This window comes from Balaenoptera ricei, chromosome 15 (assembly GCF_028023285.1).
Source record: "Balaenoptera ricei isolate mBalRic1 chromosome 15, mBalRic1.hap2, whole genome shotgun sequence".
NCBI lineage: Eukaryota > Metazoa > Chordata > Mammalia > Artiodactyla > Balaenopteridae > Balaenoptera > Balaenoptera ricei.
The window spans coordinates 3,515,032-3,528,976 of record NC_082653.1 but is presented as its reverse complement, the minus strand read 5'-3'; the positions used below and the strand labels follow the sequence as shown (position 1 = coordinate 3,528,976).

Sequence of the window (13,945 nt, the reverse complement as noted above, 5' to 3'; positions counted from 1 at the left end):
TGGAATGTCCTATAAATATCAATTAAGTCCATCTTGTTTAATGTATCATTTAAAGTTTGTGTTTCCTTATTTATTTTCATTTTGGATGATCTGTCCATTGGTGAAAGTGGGGTGTTAAAGTCCCCTACTATGATTGTGTTACTGTCGATTTCCCCTTTTATGGCTGGTAGTATTTGCCTTATGTATTGAGGTGCTCCTATGTTGGGTGCATAAATATTTACAATTGTTATATCTTCTTCTTGGATTGATGCCTTGATCATTATGTAGTGTCCTTCTTTGTGTCTTGTAATAGTCTTTGTTTTAAAGTCTGTTTTGTCTGATATGAGAATTGCTACTCCATCTTTCTTTTGACTTCCATTTGCATGGAATATCTTTTTCCATCCCCTCACTTTCAGTCTGTATGTGTCCCTAGGTCTGAAGTGGGTCTCTTGTAGACAGCATATACACGGGTCTTGTTTTTGTATCCATTCAGCCAGCCTGTGTCTTTTGTTTGGAGCATTTAATCCATTTACATTTAAGGTAATTATTGATATGTATGTTCCTATTACCATTTTCTTAATTGTTTTGGGTTTATTATTGTAGGTCTTTTCCTTCTTTTATGTTTCCTGCCTAGAGAAGTTCCTTTAGCATTTGTGGTAAAGCTGGTTTGGTGGTGCTGAATTCTCTTAGCTTTTGCTTGTCTGTAAATGTTTTAATTTCTCTGTCAAATCTGAATGAGATCCTTGCTGGGTAGAGTAATCTTGGTTGTAGGTTTTTCTCCTTCATCACCTTAAATATGTCCTGCCACTCCCTTCTGGCTTGCAGAGTTTCTGCTGAAAGATTACCTGTTAACCTTATGGGGATTCCCTTATGTGTTATTTGTTGTTTTTCCCTTGCTGCTTTTAATATTTGTTCTTTGTATTTAATTTTTGATAGTTTGATTAATATGTGTCTTGGCGTGTTTCTCCTTGGATTTATCCTGTATGGGACTCTCTATGCTTCCTGGACTTGATTAACTATTCCCTTTCCCATATTAGGGAAGTTTTCAACTATAATCTCTTCAAATATTTTCTCAGTCCCTTTCTTTTTCTCTTCTAAGGTTTTACTTTTAATTGACTTACTATTTTTGGCCTATGCATTGATTTTTATTGGCTTTGGCCAATCAAGAACTCCATAGAGTATTGAGGAAGACTGGTCTAAAGATAAATGAAAGCCTTGCGCTTGGAAAGACAGTATTGTTTTTGACAAGCACGCCCCTGGGGAGAAGATAGTTTTGTATTGGGCCAGCTCTGAGTCAGATCCAATGCAGACAGCCTTGCAGTGGGGACTTCAGGGAACCAGCAACAGGTCAAATGATGACAGCTCTTTGGGAATGAAGCCTGTTCCCCTCCCTCCAGTGGCTGCCGGGCCCCTGGTTTTCAGCAGAAAACAGACTGCTTCAAGGCTGCTGCCAAGCTGGAGAAAGGGCCAGGGGAGAAAGGGACAGAGTAAAACATTCTTCCTGAGATTCCTCCAGTTTTCCTTGAATAAAGATTCCCTGTGTTGCTGCAACCCTTTGGTTAATTTACAGAGTTCTGAAAAAGTTGACTCTGATGATTTTGCAGTTTTCTTGTTGCTTTTATAGAGAGAATTTTCTACCATCTTCGCTGCTGTCACTCCACAAAGGTCTTTCTTTTTAAACAATTATTTTGATATAAGAAAGCTATGTTGATGATTAAAAATAAAATACAGAAAACCAAAATTAATAAGTAAAATCCATTCCTGGCATCTCTACGCTGATTTATAAGATTATAAATACTTACAAAATTAGATGCCAACACATACACAGATATATTTATATATAAAACGTACATACTTTCCTACAAGTTGCTTTTCTTAGCAACATATCATGTCTGTCATTTTGTCCCTCAGTAATGTATATACCACTGTTTTTAGGTTCATGATAGGTTCACGATATTCAGATGATACAGATGCGCCATAATTTAACACATGCTGTCTTGTCGTATTTCGGCTGTGTTTAATTTCTTTCTTTCGTAAATGAGGCTGCGTGAACACCCTCTTATGTGTGTTTTGTGTGCTTGTCCCATTTGTTTTGGGAGCAGACTCTTAGAAGTGGGATTTCTGGCCCCAAAGGTAGGATCACAAGTGTGTTTGGGGGCCTTTGGGGGAGAGGGTGGCTTGTTCCCATCATCAGGACAGGAAGGTCTCCTGGCCTCTGTTTCTCAGTGTCACATCCTGTTCTGGATCCCCTGCTCGTTTAGATTAATTCCATCAGTTGTGTAGAAGTGCCACTCAACTTCATGAAAAGCCCTCACTTTAAGCTATTTGTCTGGAAGTTTCACTTTTTGACTTTTAAGTAGCCAAACCTGTTAAGCTCCTGATAGCTTGGGGAAGACCGTCAGCCCAGACGTTTTCATCGTGGCCCTACTGGGTGCCATGTTGTGCTCTTAGGGCCTGGATGAATAAGCAGAGGAGAATTACTTGCTCTTAGCACAGAGATTTCCTGTGGAGTGAATTCTCATTACAACTAGAAATCTCTGATGAAAGGATCCTTCTCTCAGTTAAGAACAAATATGCTTAAAGTTTGTAATGACAAGTATGCTGAGACAGTTGCAGTAGGCTTAAAGACATTCTTTATCAAAAGCTAAAAAGATGAACCCACATTCAGTGTAGTTTCATGGTTAGCATATTACAGTTGTCTAAAAATGGCAATCCTTCTCGCCACCTATCAGACCTTTGACATTCACGAAGTATTTGTCCTGAGACCTTTGAGACTCCCTCAGTTCATAAATGCCAGTTTAGCTTTCAATTTCCCCTAGACCATGCAGTAAAGATCAACAGAAAAATGCATGTGACTGCCTTACGCTTTCATGATTCTATAAATACAGGACTCTAGCCATGTATAAAGCTATTAAAACAAAATCGGGCTGGAGTCCTGGCTGAAATGGCTTTGGGCGTCATTATTTTTCTCTTTGTCTCTAATAAGACACACAGCAAACAAGTTCATATTAGAAACTCAAGCCTCAGTCAAGTCCAATTTTTTATATCTTACTTTATCCCAGACTTCTGTTAAACTATCACCTTACTAGACTTATTTCTTGCTTTGTATTCCTGTACCCCACAGTAGGAATGGGCTTTCTTTGGGGAGCCATTATACTTAAGAAATAAAGTTTACCTGTGGGGTTGACCTCATCGGATGATGGTCTGAGCCCCCGGGATTTAAACCCATGCCCTAGTAAAAGCGCAAAACCACACGCCGCAAAACTGCAGTCTGCGTTGTGCTCCGGAGTTCCCTGCCCGTTATCAGCACGTGCGCTTGCCGGGGGGCAGGTAAGGACTCTGTTCTTCATGCAGCCCCATGCCGTTTCCTTTTCTGCCCGTGAATGCAGCCAGCCCCCTTTTCTGCTCTTCAGTACGTTTAAACGTCGTTCCTTAAGACCTTACGTGCACACCGATGTCACTCTGCTGCTTCTGGACGCGCGTAGAACTAAACGTCAATGTCAATGTGAACCAGGCTCACTCAGCCGTGTTCCTTGATAACCTGCTGCGTCAACACTGTTCCAGGACCCAGGAGAACAGACTGTTGTCGAACTTAAAAGCTAGTGGAGGAGATGGAGGATAAACTAGTGAACAAGAAAGAGACCAGATAGGGGAGGAGTTCATCGGGTGGGTGATGGTGATGGGAGGACCCATCGGGCCTCTTTGAGGGCAGGGCTCAAGGCCAGCGGCGTGGTTCAGGAGGTGGCCGGCCCTGGAGGGTCCAGGTGGAGCAGGGGGGTCGGCATGGGAAAGACATGGTGCAGAGACCCTGAGTTGGGATCTTCCAGGAATGAAAGAGGACCCACATGGCCATGGGGTCACAGGCAGAGGGGAGAAGGGGGGTGACAGGGGGATGGGGGGACGGACCACCATGGGTAAAGTAACTGTAATTTATGATCTGCACTCGGACACTTCTGAAAGAAAAAGTGGTGCTATTAGTAATCGCTCTGGGGCAAAGGGTGTCGCTCGGGACTGTCTCTGGAGACCCCGGATGCATGAACAATCCCGCACCCGTGGAAGGCGTGGTTGTGTGTGGCCCTTCGTGAAGGGAGGCGCGTTGCCCACCGTTCGCCGGAGGGCGTCACAGCTGCCAGACGCGCCCCCGTGGCTCTGGTCCAGGTTCTTTCCTGCAGGACGGTGGGAGGTTCTGGCTACACTGGCAGCCAGCGCCTGCCTGACACCCGCTTTCCCGTGGCCCCTTCTCTCAGGAACGCTGCCGAGGAAATGCAAGAAGGAGCTCCTGGCAGTGAAACTGAGGAACCGGCCCAGCAAGCAGGAACTGGAAGACCGCAATATCTTCCCCAGGAGGACGGCTGAAGAGAGGCAGGAGATCCGGCAGCAGATTGAAATGAAACTCTCCAAGTAAGTGGCGCGTGGACACAGTGGGGGCTGGTCCCGGCCCTGCAGCCCGACCCCTCGGGTGTCCCACCTTCCGCACACTGCGCTGTCCCGGCTCCAAACGCAGTGCCCGGCGCGGGGTTTCCCAGCCTCGCCACTGTCGACGCTCAGGGCCGGATGGCTGTTCACCGCGGGGGCCATCGGGGCACTGGCCTCTGCAGGCTGCACGCCCCTGTGACAGCCGACACTGTCCCCAGACATTGCCCGATGCCCCCTGGGGGCCACTCTTCCCTGTGGAGATGCACTGGTTATAGAAGCCAAGCAAGGCCTGTGGTGTGGACAAGCTCCGGGGGGCTGCCAGTGCTGCTGGTCTGTGGCGCCCCCCGCCCTCTGGAGGAGCGAGGGCCGGAAGCAGGGGCTCCCGAGCTCGGGGCTCCTGATGTCTGGGTGACTCTGATGGGGCCGTCCTGTGCGCGGTAGGACGTTTAGCAGCATCCCGGGCCTCTACCCTGGAGATGCTCACGGCCCCTCGCCCTGCCCCCCACGGTGACAACCAAAAGTGTCTCCAGTTACTGCCAAGTGTCCCCTGGGGGATGGAGCCATCCCCCAGTCGAGGACCCCTGATCTGAAGGTCGCCCTGGACTTCTTCTCCAGGTGGTCTTTCCTCTGCCCGAGACTCAGGGCTCCTCGTTTCGGGTGGACGAACCCTTGTTTCTGCTCTCTGCCAGGGAGCTTGGACCCCGTGTTCCCACCCTCCGAAATCCTTTGAGTTTTTTCAGAGTGGAGGGCAATGAGTGTGAGTGGGTGAAGCCCAGTACCCAGATGCTGTGATTCTGTGGGCCTCAGTTTTCTTACCTATAAAATGGGGATGATACCAGCTGCGGGATCACGGTGGAGGAGGGGCGGGCTCAGCGTGGCGCCCATTTCTGCAGGCAGCGGGGGTCCCCAGCTGGGGTCCTGAGGGCTTGGAATCACATAGCCCCGGTTTGAATCCCTGCTCTGTGCTGACGTGCTGGGGGACCTTGGACCAGCGGCCTTACCTCCCCAGGTCTTGGTTTCCTCGTCTGTATAGTGGGGTGCTGATGCTCTCAAGGTCATTGTGAATTTGGGGGGAGATCCCGTAAGGAAGGTGTATGGCCGAGCCCTGGCACAAAGTAGGTGCTCAGTAAAGTCGGTGCTCGCCACGGCTGGTGGGGCCTGGGAGCCTGGTCCTCAGCCCCTCCTCCTGCATCGGCTCTGAACCCAGACCAGGGAGAAGCTTTTTAAAATACAGATTGATGAGCCCCACCCCGACCTGATCAGTCTCTGGGCTGAGAGGGGGATTTTCACGAATTCCCTGATATTAATGGGTTGAGGGGGCCTCTCCAGGTTGGACGTTCTTAGCCTGATTGCAGTGAGATTGTCAACCCACCACGCACGTATCACTCTGTGTCTGGTCATTCAGCAAAGGCTTACTTTACTCAAATGAGGGGCAGGCAGGCGCCGTGGCCGTTGCTAGAGATATAGTTGTGGGTAACGAGGGAGGGAGCTCCCCTGAGCTCCGTATTCCCGGAGAACATCGTCAGACCTCTTCCTGTGTGGCTGGTACCCACTCTGGGGCTTGGTACAGACCAGATGGGTGCTCAGTAAATGCATATGGGTGGGAAGGAAGGAGGGGTGGAAACACAGGTGCATCGATCTCACGGCCAAGGGGATATGCTGGCAGATCAAGCTTGGTGTCCTTGTTGCCTATGTCATGGCTGGTATGCACCATCGCAGGAGGCGTGGTTTCCTCTCGTTTCTAATGAGATTGAACTTTTTTTTCAGTGTTTATTAGCTCTCTGTTTTTTTTTCAGTTCCTTTCATGTACATTACCTGCAGTTTTCTTTATCTTAATGATTTGAGGATTTTACTCTGGAAATTGCAGCTTCCAATCTTTTCCAGGTCTGTGAATTATACCTCTTCTCCCTCTTCAGGACGTATTGTCATTTTGTTCATGCTTTCCTTTGATATGCAAAAGTTTTTTATTTTATTTTATTTTTTAAAATAAATTTGTTTATTTATTTATTTATTTTTGGCTGTGTTGGGTCTTCGTTTCTGTGCGAGGGCTTTCTCTAGTTGCGCGAGCGGGGGCCACTCTTCACTGCGGTGCGCAGGCCTCTCACTATCGCGGCCTCTCTTGTTGCGGAGCACAGGCTCCAGACGTGCAGGCTCAGTAGTTGTGGCTCACGGGCCCAGTTGCTCTGCGGCACGTGGGATCTTCCCAGACCAGGGCTCGAACCCGTGCCCCCTGCCTTGGCAGGCAGATTCTCAACCAGTGCGCCACCAGGAAAGCCCCAGTTTTTTTTCAAAGTTGTCAGATTATCGATCATATACTTCAGGTGTCAGCAGTCTTTTTCTGTGAAGAGTCAGATACTGAGTATTTCTGGCTCTGTGGATCCTACTGTATCTGCTGTGACCACACGACTTTGTTGTCACACTAACGCATGGCCAATGCGTGGTGAGTGAGTGCGGCTGCATGCCAATGCAACTTTATGTACAAACATAAACAGCAGCCCACGGGGCAGTTTCCTGGGCCCTGATATACTTTATGGTCCATATTATTTGTGCCATGTTTTAAAACATCCTTCCCTGCCCGCAAGTCAAAAAAATGATGTTTACACGTATTATTTTTGCAGTTGTCATCTAATTATGCCAAGCGATAATGGTTTTCTATTTGCTAAACAAAGCAACTTCTCTTTCAAGATAGAATATTAAGTGAATTAAAGAAAAAAAATAGTAAACATTGTAGTATATGTGATTCAAGGATAACAAAGTGGTCGTGATGGTGCTTGGCTTAAGAGAACTGTGGGGACCCCACTCCTGTCTCCCAGTGCAGACGGGAGGTGGGAAAAGGTGGGGTACTGGGAAACCTCAAAGGACCCCTAATTAAGTGGTACCCCAAACACAGGCCCTGGACTGTTACTCACGGAATCTATAACTCATTTTAAACCTTGGACTAGAACATAGTAGCTCCTTGGACGTTTGTCACCATGTTTAAAAACGGAAAATCAACCCCAGAATTAGACACGAAGAGAGCGTGGTTGAGAAGTCACATCCCAGGTGGGCAGACGTAGCCTTCCTGGCCAGCCCAGTTTGTTTCCCCTGCAGAAATGGTTTAATTGGATCCTTTGTCTTTGTTTTGCCTCCTTTCAGAGATCCTTCTGCCATCACTTGCTGAATAATTCAGCCTCTGGTTGCTGTGGCAACGCGCCATTCACTGTATCCTGAAGTGCAGTTGGTGTTTTCGTATTGTGTATTTTTTTTAAATTTCCAGACCCTTACTCTTTTATCTTTCGGGCACTCCTAGGGCTTTTCTAGATGAAGTGGTCACGGTCTCCCCTGACTCTGTGTGCTGGCTCTGGGGATTTGCATGAAGTCGGAGTCAGCTTGGGACTAAAGGAGGAGTAAAGCTCTGTGATCATGGTCATCCCCTTTCTACATGGGAGCCCAGCTCACCTCTACGGCGTGTGTAAATGAATCGCAGAGTATTACAGACCCGCAGCTCCCGTGCCTCACACAGTGGGCATGTTCTAGAAATTACTGTCTTGCTTCAGTTGGGTTGTGTGCACGCCATTTAAGGATGCCCGACAGCTTTCTCTTTTATTATTATTATTATGTAAGCTTCAGGTGTCCAGCATTGTAATTCGACATCTGTATACACTACAAAGTGATCAAGTGACAACTTTCCCTTTTAAGTGCAGACCCCGTACAGTATGTCTTGCTTCCTTTCCCTCATTTCATTTAATCTTTACAGGAACCGATAGAGTACGTGTTATCATCATCTCCATTTTACAGATGAGAAAACTAAGGCTTGATGAGAGAGGTTAAGGAACTTGCCCAGGGTCACACAGCTCAGAGGAGGCAGGCTAGGAGTCAGGTGATGGGTGGTCCCTCAGAACCCCCGGGCCTGGGCGGCAGGGGAAGCAGAGCTCTGGGGGCCTGGCTTATCTAAGTCTCTGCTTTGCGGTTTCTCATACTGGTGTGGCTTCCATCAGGGGACATTCAGGCCTCCAGCCAATGCCCTGGGCTTCTGTGCAAAACACTCCATGCCTGTGTTGGCGGGAGCCGGAGGGGATGCAGATATTCTCCCACCCCACCCCCGGAACAGTGCGGTGAGCGAACAGAGACTCTCGGCCGACCACGGGCTTCGGGGAAACGTAGACAAGTAGGTTCAAATCCCAGGCTTTCCGTCACAGCGGGGTGGGTTTGGGCCAGCACTGCCTTCTCTGAATCTCCCCCTGGTTTGTAAATTCAACACCGTGGCAGCACCTTCCTCCTGGGGCCCCTTTGGAAGGTTCCAGGTTAGTCCCTGGCAGACGGGTGAAAGTGCATCCCTGCAGGAGGCGCTCGGGGGGGTGGAGCCACTGCTGTTCGGTCCTGGCTGGACGCACTCGGGCTAGTTGTCACCTGGGCAGGCAGCAGGCCAGGCCAGGGTACTGAGCTGCTGTAGAAGCAGCGCCTGGAGGGCCAAGGTCGTGTTAGCGTGGTTGTTAATGTCAGTACATTGTTCTCCTCCGTGACTGTGGTGTTTTTTGCCCGGCAGGCACCTCCGTGATGCACAAACCTTCTGTTAAGTCTCCCTTGGGGCGTCCTCTGCTGTGGGACCGCATGTGAGAAGCTGATTAATGCTCAGTAGCTCCTCCAGGAGCTGGTAGTTAGCACGTTAACACAGGTGTTAAATGCACGTGCATTAAGTGACCCTCCAGCCGGTCCCTTTGTACGGTTTGTTCTCCCACATCCAGAACAGGCTGCCGCCGCTCAGGCCTCTGGGAAACACAAATTCCCAGGAAAAAGTGTTCTGTGCTGCTGCTCCCATGCCCCGTGCTTGCCTTGAAATCTGCGGAATTTTGAGGAGGAGGCTTGATGCTTTTAAGGCTGGAGATGGAGATTGGCACTCTTAGAATCACTACGAACCGAGCATCAGCCGTGGTACTTTCTTTCTGCTGAAGGTGTCAGGAAAGCTGGAGCACAGTGCAGGGTCTCAGTTCTGTGGACACAGGGTTTAGAAGATACAGAAACCTTACTGTGGGCTTAGCAGGAAAAAATGGCTTAATTTTAATTGCTGCAAAGGAAGCCGCTCCTTTGGGAAGTGTTGAGGCGTCATTGCAGCAGGGGGGGGGGGGATTGCATAACAACAGATGTTGGTAAATATTTGCTGCTTTTCCTCTTCCCGACCTGCAGTGCCGGGTGGGAGCCCAGCTCTTCCTGGGTGACTTGAATCCTGCCCCACAGGCACCATCTAAGGAGGGACAGAAAAGTGTGGTTATTAATGATGGTCATTGCTAACATGTACTCAAGTGTCTTCTGTGTACCAGCTTCCTGCTAAGCGTTTCATGCGTATCACCTGCTTGGAGCCTTGCGAGAGCTCTCTGGGGTAGGTGCTATTAACGGTCCTATTTTTCAGATGAGGATAGCTGGCTCAGAACAGTGCAGTCACTTGCCTGTGCTCACACAGTGGGAAATATGGGGTGCGGGGGTAATTGGTCACCCGATCCACGCCCGTTCCAGCATCAGAGCGTCCATCCAAATCACCAGGGAGCTTTGTGAAAGCACAGATTCCCAGGCCCCACCCCAAATCACTTGAACAGGAATCTGTATTTTACAGAGCCTTTCTCCTAAGTGCCACTGCTGCCTTAGGCTGCACTGTGTCCCCTTCCTTGTCACCCTTGGAAGACCATTCTTGGAGGCCTCAGGATCAAAATAAGCTGTACGTCTGTGTAACAGCTGTCTGTTAGTATCTTAAGGAGAATGCACATTTTGTAGTTAATTGTGTTTCCCTTTTTGCCTTGGCCACCAGGAAGCTCGGAGCCAAGTATGCAGATACCTGTCACAAGTGTGTTGTATCATTTGGATTGTGTGTCTGTGTTTGATCTTCTGTTGTGTGGCCTTTGTCTTAATTTCCTCAACTCTTTTTTTTTTTTTTTTTTTTTTTGGAAGGAAGGAGTCTCACATTTATTGATCATACTGTGTTCTAACTCTTTCACCTATGTTACATTTTTTCATGGTTACAAGAAACCTAAGATATAGGCATTACAACAGACTCTTGCCATTTGATGATTCAACGTTGGAGGTTTTGCCTATTTGCCAGTAACTCCAAACATGGAGGACTTGAAATTTTTCTAAAGCATTCACGTGAAACTGATGCCCACGTGGAGGCTGAAATCGTGGAGGGAGTGATGGTGAGTGAGACAGGATTATTGGTGAGCATCTCTATTTCAGTTTGAGTTTGCTTTTGTCACCTCTCTTTCTGTCTGCTGTAGTTCTCCAGAAGTGCTTCAGTAGTTTCCTTTTTTTTAAATTCAAGTATAGATGATTTACAATATTGCATTAGTTTCAGGTGTACAACGTAGTAATTCTGCAATTTTGAGATTATACTCCATTCTAGGTTATTACAAGATAATGGGTATAATTCCCTGTGCTGTACAGTATATCTTTGCTGCTTATCTATTTTATGTATAGTAATTTGTATCTGTTAATCTCATACCCCGAATTTGTCCCTCCCCCTTTTCCCCTCCCCTTTGGTAACCACAAGGTTGTTTTCTATGTCTGTGAGTCTGTTTCTGTTTTGTATACATGTTCATTTGTATTATTTTTTAGATTCATATATACATGATATCATATAGTACTTGTCTTTCTCTGTCTGACTTATTTCACTAAGCATAATATTCTCTAGGTCCATCCATGTTGCTGCAAATGGCAGTTTTTCATTCTTTCTTATGGCTGCTGAATATTCCATGTGTGTATGTACATATACCTTAAGCCAGTTGTCTGTTGACGGACACTCAGGTTGTTTCCATGTCTTGGCTATTGTAAATAGTGCTGCTATGAACATTGGGGTGCATGTATCTTTTCAAAGTAGTGTTTTTGTTTCTTTCGGAGTGGAATTGCTGGTCATGTGATAGTTCTATTTTTAATTTTTTAAGGAACCTCCACACTGTTCTTCATAGTGGCTGTACCAATTTACATTCCCACCAACAGTGTAAGAGGGTTCCCTTTTCTCCACACCCTCTCCAGCATTTGCTATATATAGACTTTTTGATGATGGCCATTCTGACTGGTGTGAGGTGATACCTCACTGTAGTTTTGATTTTCATTGCTCTAATTATTAGCGATGTTGAGCATCTTTTCATGTGCCTGTTGGCCATCTGTATGTCTTCTTTGGAGAAATGTCTAGTTAGGTCTTCTGCCCATTTTTTCGATTGGATTGTTTGGTTTTTTGATATTGAATTGTACGAGCTGTTTGTAGATTTTGGATATTAACCTCTTGTCAGTCACATCATTTGCAAATATTTTCTCCCACTCGGTAGGTTGTCTTTTTGTTTTATTGATGGTTTCCTTTGCTGTGCAAATGCTTTTAAGTTTAATTAGGTCCCATCTGTTTATTTTTGCATTTATTTCTTTTGCCTTAAGAGATTGATCCAAGAAAATAATGCTACAATTTATGTCAAAGAGTGTTCTGCCTATGTTCTCTCCTAGGAGTTGTATGGTTTCAGGTCTTACATTTAGTTCTTTAAACCATTTTGAGTTTATTTTTGTATGTGGTGTGAGGGAATGTTCTAATCTCATTAATTTACATGTGGCTGCCCAGTTTTCCAGCACCACTAACTGAAAAGACTGTCTTTTCTCCATTGTATATTCTTGCCTCCTTTGTCATAGATTAATTGACCGTAGGTGTGTGGGTTTATTTCTGGGTTCTCTATTCTGTTCCATTCATCCATATGTCTGTTTTTCGTGCCAGTACCACTCTGTTTGATTACCGTAGCTTTGTAGTATAGTCTGAAGTCTGGGAGGGTTGTGCCTCCTGCTTTGTCCTTTTTTCCTCAGGATTGCTTTAATTTGCTCAACTCTTAATTTTATCTCTAGGGGGTATATTTTTCTATACATGATTTCAAACCCATTTCTCAATTTTAACTATAAAAATGTAAGTAAAAATACATATTTTTTTATGGAGGCCCTCTTAGCATGCATAAGATTTTGCCATCTAACATCATGTCAGAAGGGTTTTCCATTCTTCTACATAGGATTCAAATGTTCATTTTTAATAGTGGTCTAGTGTGTTAAGGAGAGGACAGACCTACCAGCTTTGCTTTTCCCTCCCACAATCAACAGACTTTTAGTTTGCCTCAAAATCTTTACTTCTAAAATAAAACTACATGTAATGCTTATTTTCACACATCAGTGTTTTTTTTTCTTTTTATGGATTATTTACATGAGCAACATTTCCAGAAATGATAAAAGAGGAGGAGGAAAATGCATTGAATTAGATGATGTCATCATTCAAGAATGAAAACCCGTTGTCAGCAGATCAGTGGGTAATAGCCTGGAATTTGTGGTTCAGGAGGGAGGGAGCAAAATTTCTTAACAAATCCATGAAAATAATTCAGCTTCACTAGTAACTACAGACATTAAAAAATTCATAGTAACAAAGAACCTTTCATCCCCAATTAAAATGACAATAAAACTTTAAAATATTATTTTAAAATATTTTAAGTTATATTTTACTAATATAAATACTGATAATGATCTAAGAATATCCCGCCCTAGTGAGGTGGTGGTTTCCATGCCCTCCCACTGCTGGCAGCCATGCGACTTGAAAACAACTGGGCAGGTGAAGAGCCAGGATGACAATTTGCACACTTTAACCGAACACTCTGCTTCTGGGAGTTTATATTCAGGGGTTTAGAAGAAGAAGAAGCATGCTGTGATGGTTAGTTTTAGTCCCAGAGGACTTAGTGTCTGCGGGGGCTCCCCTTAGTGTCTCTGGGGACAGAGGGTCAGGACACAGTGTGACAGCCGAGAATCTCCATCCTCCAGATGTGCTGCAGGTGGGGCAGGTCTGTTTCAGGTCCTGAGGGCGTTACACGCTGCGACGTGGGGGCAGTGTTCCTGCAGAAGCTGTCGTTCAGGCTTCGAAGGGGCCAGCGGGGGTGGGCTTGGTCTCAGGGGGCCTTCGTTCTGCTGTGAACTTGTACCCAAACCTGTGCGGATGATAGTTCTCACTTCCACGGAAGTGTCCTTTGGTAAATTTCAGGCAAGTGGAGGGGGGGAGGGCCAGCTTCTGACCCAGGTTTCATGACAACATGAACAGCAGCGAATGGGACAGATTGGCCCTGACCGCAGGCTGGGCACCGGGCTGCTTGTGTCCCTGGCCGGACCTCAGTGCTGGGCAGGAGCGCTCCTCCCTGCTGGGTCCCAGTGTCTGTTGTGGAGCAGCCAGACTGGGGGTTCCAGAGCCCTCGCTCTACCCGCGCCCCGCCCCGGGAGCATCTCATCTTCCGCGAAAGCACAGAGAGCACGTGACGCACTGCGGCTCAACCCACTTCCTGGTACATCGGCACTAACGCGTGAGTAACAACCGCGTCCTCCGCTGGTCCTTTGCCTGCTTCAGCGTCGCCAGCCCTAGAACCTTCCCTCTGTGCTCCGTGTGGTGTAGGGTCCTGTACACGTGCCTCGGCTTCGGTCCCTAGTAGACCCTCCGATGCCCACGCTGCAGCCTCACCTCGGATGCAGGACGTGACACTCCTAGATCAGGGCCTGGTGCGGCCACCCCCGACTTGTATAATAACAG

General features: G+C 46.9%; 1 protein-coding gene across 4 annotated transcripts in view; it reads left to right on the top strand.

The window, feature by feature from the left end:
* Positions 1–13,945, top strand: part of PHACTR3 (phosphatase and actin regulator 3) — a 407,993-nt gene that overhangs the window by 367,692 nt on the left and 26,356 nt on the right. For all 4 annotated transcript variants that reach the window (XM_059895900.1, XM_059895899.1, XM_059895898.1 and 1 more), the window contains one exon: positions 4,227–4,380. In XM_059895900.1, coding sequence (XP_059751883.1) covers positions 4,227–4,380 — 154 coding nt within the window. The remainder of the gene's footprint in view (positions 1–4,226; positions 4,381–13,945) is intronic.